The 4,951-nt window shown below is 51.9% G+C and overlaps 1 protein-coding gene across 1 annotated transcript in view; it reads right to left on the bottom strand.

The window, feature by feature from the left end:
- Eif4ebp1 (eukaryotic translation initiation factor 4E binding protein 1) overlaps positions 1-2,523 on the bottom strand; it is a 16,456-nt gene extending 13,933 nt beyond the window's left edge. Inside the window, exon 1 of the mRNA XM_021170402.2 lies at positions 2,304-2,523. Within this exon, the coding sequence (XP_021026061.1) occupies positions 2,304-2,445 (142 nt within the window). The 5' untranslated portion in view covers positions 2,446-2,523. The remainder of the gene's footprint in view (positions 1-2,303) is intronic.
- Positions 2,524-4,951: the final 2,428 nt, after the last annotated feature.

Genomic DNA, 4,951 nt, shown 5'->3' with positions numbered 1-4,951 from the left:
GTGTGTGTATATATATATATATATATATATGTGTGTGTGTGTGTGTATGTGTGTGTATACATATATGTGTATGTGTACACACACACACATATGGGCTTTGTTTGTGTGTTGTTTATCCCTTTCCCCTGTAACTCCTGAGTACTCAAAATGGAATGTGAGCCAATCAAACATATAATGGTTAGGCAAATGACTCAGTCCTGATTCAAGCTCATGGGCTTTATATGCCTAGAGATCCAGAGGACAGAGTAAATCTCAGGGTGATTCACTTGACCTTGATCTCCCAGCTGGCCCCTGATACATGTAAGAAAATTCAAAAGTTAGATGGATTTGCAGAGAATAGATGAGAGCAAAGAGGAATAGCCCAAAGGGTATTCAACAGCTGTTAACCCCGGAATTACCAACACTCGGGAAGCTGAGGCAGGAGGATCTCTGTGTAGCCCTGGCTCTCCTGTAACTCACCCTGTAGACCTCTGCACTCGGATTCCATGTTTCATTGGGGGGCTAAGTGATGAGAAACATTCTGGAGCAAATGGGTCAAGCTTCTGCCCTTTAGCAGAGGCGACCTGGAATGAATGGCCTTTGGGAAAAGATCCCACTCCTTAACTGGCTTTGGCAGAAACATGCAAGTCTTTCCTCGAGCTATGGACTGTGTGACACACAAACAACAACAACAGCAACAAAAATCTGACAAGGGCCAGCTGGCTTCGGGGACCTGACACTGCTTCCTTTCAGTTAAAGCAAAGGCTACACTATAAGGAAACCCCTTCCTCTTCAAAGACAATGGGAACTACCTGGTCTGCCAACAGACACTTCGCAGACCACAGTGAGAAGTGGATCAGAGTTCATTATAAACAGTACTGGCTATTGCTACCCAGCTAACCTGTTCATCCAGAAAGGGAGGGGCAAGCGAGCCTTTAGGTCTGTCTCGGTGCCTATAAAAAATAAAAATAAAAAAATACACCCAGATTCACACCTCGCCTAAAAGGACTCAACTCTCTGTGAAACTTTGTGCTCAACACAAAGTTCTGCGAAAAGACAAAGGGGCAACAGCGTGGACTAAAAAGAGGCCAGCGAGGTTGAAGAACTCCAGTAACGGGAGGCCAGAAGCCTGCAGAGAACTTTTCCTTGGGCCGTTTCTAATCAGAGGAAGACGGTTTTCTCCTCCTACCCTGTTTGCTACTTCTTGCTGAGTGTAGGAACTCAGCATGACAATGCATAACAGACACGTGCTCAAGCAGCGAGGCCTTGGTGCTGTGTCCTGAAGATCACAGAACCCAGTGGACACTGACTAAGCTCCAAGATCCCTTCATCGGTGCCTTGGTTCTGGGATCTGGCTGTGCTCCCTGGTGCAGGGACAGCTGCCCGAGAAAATAGGCATGTGGCCCGGCTGCGCCAGCAGTAGCCCAAGGTTCATCACGGCGCCAGGATTCCTCTTGTTTTTGAGTTGTAAGAGGAGTAGTTGGGGGAGGAGACCGGGGAGGGGAGAAGCGCAAAAGTGGGTGGGAGCGGCGCGAGGATTGGGAGGGAAGTAGTGAGCCACGAGGATTTCATCATGCAAACGGGCGGGTAGGTTTCATCAGCGTCTATACTGGGGCTCCAGGGCAAGCTGGGAATGCCTAGTTCCCGGAGGCCGGCCCCCACCCGCGCCAACTCAGCTTCCTCTTCCTCATCCTCCGCCACTTGGGCCAATTCAGCGCTGTGCCCTGCCCCCCCCCCCAGGCCCGAGGAACGTGTTGTTCTGCACTACACCAGACGCCGCCCCTGCAGGAACCTCTCTCTTAACACAAGCCACAGGTGGCAGAGAAGCACCCTCAGCGTCCTGCCTCCATTAATGAGCGAGTGTCCAAAGCAAAAAGAGGGTTGCCTCCGGAAAAGTTAAAAAAAAAAAAAAAAGTGTGCAGGCGTCACTTATTCCAAGGGAGATCAACTAAACTTAATCTCCAGGCCAGCCTCTTTTCCTGATCTTGTCCCACCCCAAACTGCCCTGACACCCACAGAGGTTGCCCTTAAGCACATGGTGGTCCTGGCAGAGTGCCTATCTGTATGCTCAGGGAACTCTGTCGTATCTCCCCGGAAAAGACTAATAATGCAGGCAGTTTGCAGCCGGGTTCCAGACCACGCTCCACCACACCCAGAAGGCGAGCAACCGAGACGGTGACCCTTCTGCTTTCCCGACGCCCCTCGTCCGTTCTGGCCAGCTACCGAACCCCTCGAATGCCGCCCTCCCCGTCGCACGTGAGACTCCGGATCCCGACGTATCCTCCAGCCCCCCGAGGTCGCCCGGGACCCCGGCCAGCGCCTACCTCCCGGGGTGGTGCTGAAGAGCGTGCCGCCCGGGGTGGTGCTGTAGTCCCCAGGCGGGAGCTGCANGCCGTCGCCGAGGGCTACGCGGCGAGTGGGGATGGCCCGGCTGGGAGTCTGGCTGCAGCTGCTGCCCGCCGACATGTCTCCTGCACGCCGCCCACGACCCTCCAGCAACCCCGCGGCACCTCGGCCCAGCTCTTCTCGTGCCCGGCCCGCCCCTTCCGCCTGGGCTCCACGCCCCCTGAGACTTGCGGTCCGCCCGGCCCCACCCAGCCCCAGCCCGCTGCCTGCAAGTGGTTCCCCAGCTGCTGACCTAGGCAGCTTCTGTCCTCTCCAGTGCAGGAACCCCAGTGCTGGCCCCTTGGGTTCCCTGGTTCCTCCCCGATACTCTGGGAAAATCTAGGTAGGGATGACGGTGGCGGAACTCTCCGATTTGGTGGCAGCGCACCAGACCGCCTGCTTTCTATATTAGGACGTGACCTCTCGATCCCAGGCTGATCCTCAGAGAAGAAAGGGTGGGCTGATCCTTCGCCGTTCTTAACGTTTCTACAGCTTTTACGGTGCCCTAGGAGTCAGAGCAGTGGCTGCACAGCGCACATTCCTGGACTTGAAAGGAGTAGTGGAAGAGTAAGAGGGAACTAGCCAGCCAGCTAGGAACCGAATATAAATCTGATGAGGAATGGGCAGGATAGAAGCTCTGCGCACTGTGGGCTGGGAAGGATTAGACTTAACCGGTCAAAGATCCGCATAGTACTTGGATTGGGTTCCACTCCAGCACTTTGTCTGGTAGTCACTAGGGAGGGAAGGGAAAATGCATGTCCAATCGGTTAGAGTGTCTGTGTCAATCAATCTCCATATGGTAGGAAATGCCTATAATCCCGGCAGTGAGGAGGCTGAAGCCCTAGGAGGATCCCAAGTTGACAGCCTAGGGAGGGCCAGAACCCTGTTCTCACTGATGAACGGGCTGGCCTGAGAGAACACACTGGGCCACCTTCCTCCCTTTGGGAGAAGCATGTTGAAAGGAGTTTTGCTTTTTGCCTTGTTTGGTTGTTCTAGAGGCCCCAGATTTCCTGGAACTACGATTTCAGGGAAGGGCCTGTTTATAAAGTCCAACATCCAAGTTCAGCATTCAAGTGGTACACACTTGTCCCAGCAATGAAGAGACTGAAGCAGGAGGATTCTAGCCTGTGCTACCCAGCAAAACCCTGTCTCAGACACAAAAAGAAGAGGGAGGGAGGGAGGGAGAGAGAGAGAGAGAGAGAAAGGAAGGAAGGAGGCTTAAGCTGGGCATACTAGCTCAGAGAAACTGAGACAGGAGGATTACAGAAAAGCTGAGGGCAGACATGGTTATGGCGTGTTTGACACACAGCCTGGGGCAGACATGTTAAGACCCTGTCTTAAACCGTGAAAGAGAGAGAAAAAAACACGGGGAAGGGGAAGCTTGGAACACAGCTCACTTGGTAGACAGTTTACCACGTATACACTAAGTCCACGGTTAAATCCGAAGCATCAACATAAAGACTGAATGTGGTGGCACTTTGTAAGCTTGTAATCCCAGAACTCGGGAAGTGAAGGTTGGGGAATCAGGAGTTCAGGGCCATCCTTGGCTATTTATCTATAGATAAGACCCTGTCTCAGTTTTAAAAAGGAGTGGGGTGGAAGGGAGTCTTAAGGGCTACAAAGGAACTAAAAGACTAGAGATCTCTAAACATGGGACCTCTTGGCTCAGAAGTCCCATAGTTCCTTGTACAGAGGTAGCTACTGTGATGGTTTGAATAAGAATGCCCCCCCCCATACATTTGTATCTTTGACCATCCCAGAGTGGTACTACTGGAGAAGGATTAGGAGGTGTGGTTGTTAAAGGAAAGGTATCCATGGGGATGGGTTTTGAGGTTTCAAAAGTCCAAGCCAGAGCTGGGCGTGGTGATGCACGCCTTTAATCCCAGCACTTGGGAGGCAGTGGCAGGTGGATTTCTGAGTTCGAGGCCAGCCTGGTCTACAAAGTGAGTTCCAGGACAGCCAGGGCTATACAGAGAAACCCTGTCTCGGGGGGAAAAAAAAAATGTCCAAGCCAAGCCCAGTGGCTCTCTCTTACAACTGCCTACAGACCCAAATAAGAAATTCTCATCTACATCTCCAGTACCATGTTTGCCTATGTGCCACCACGCTCCCAGCCATGATGGCAATGGACTAAACCTCGGAAACATTAAGAAACCTCGATTGAATGTGTTTTTATAAGAGTTGCAGTGGTCATGGTATCTGGTCACAGCAATAGAACACTGACTAAGACAGCTACCCCTAAGGCACTTGAGTAAATTCAGGAGTTAAAGATGATGTAGGCCCACAAGCCTACAACCACAGCTAGGAGGGACCTGAGCCTGAGGGTAAGCACCATTTCCCTGCCTTGGTAGCTCCATTGAGTAGCTCTCCAGTTTGAGGCAAGCTTCCCTCCTGGGCCTTGTGAACCACCTTGTCCTGAGAATGACCGTTTTAGAGTTTTCTTACAAATTCCCTGCTCAATTCTTTCTCTTGCAGACCCATTTTGCCCATGGTGATTTCTGCCTCTCTCAGAGCAGGCACTCATTCATATCAAGACTTCTAATGGAATATAAAAGGATATGGGGGGGGGGGGTTGAGATGGCCAAGC

The sequence above is a fragment of the Mus caroli genome, chromosome 8 (assembly GCF_900094665.2).
Source record: "Mus caroli chromosome 8, CAROLI_EIJ_v1.1, whole genome shotgun sequence".
In the NCBI taxonomy this organism is placed as follows: domain Eukaryota; kingdom Metazoa; phylum Chordata; class Mammalia; order Rodentia; family Muridae; genus Mus; species Mus caroli.
Note: the sequence above shows the minus strand (reverse complement) of the source record. Positions and strands in the feature narration are given on the sequence as shown.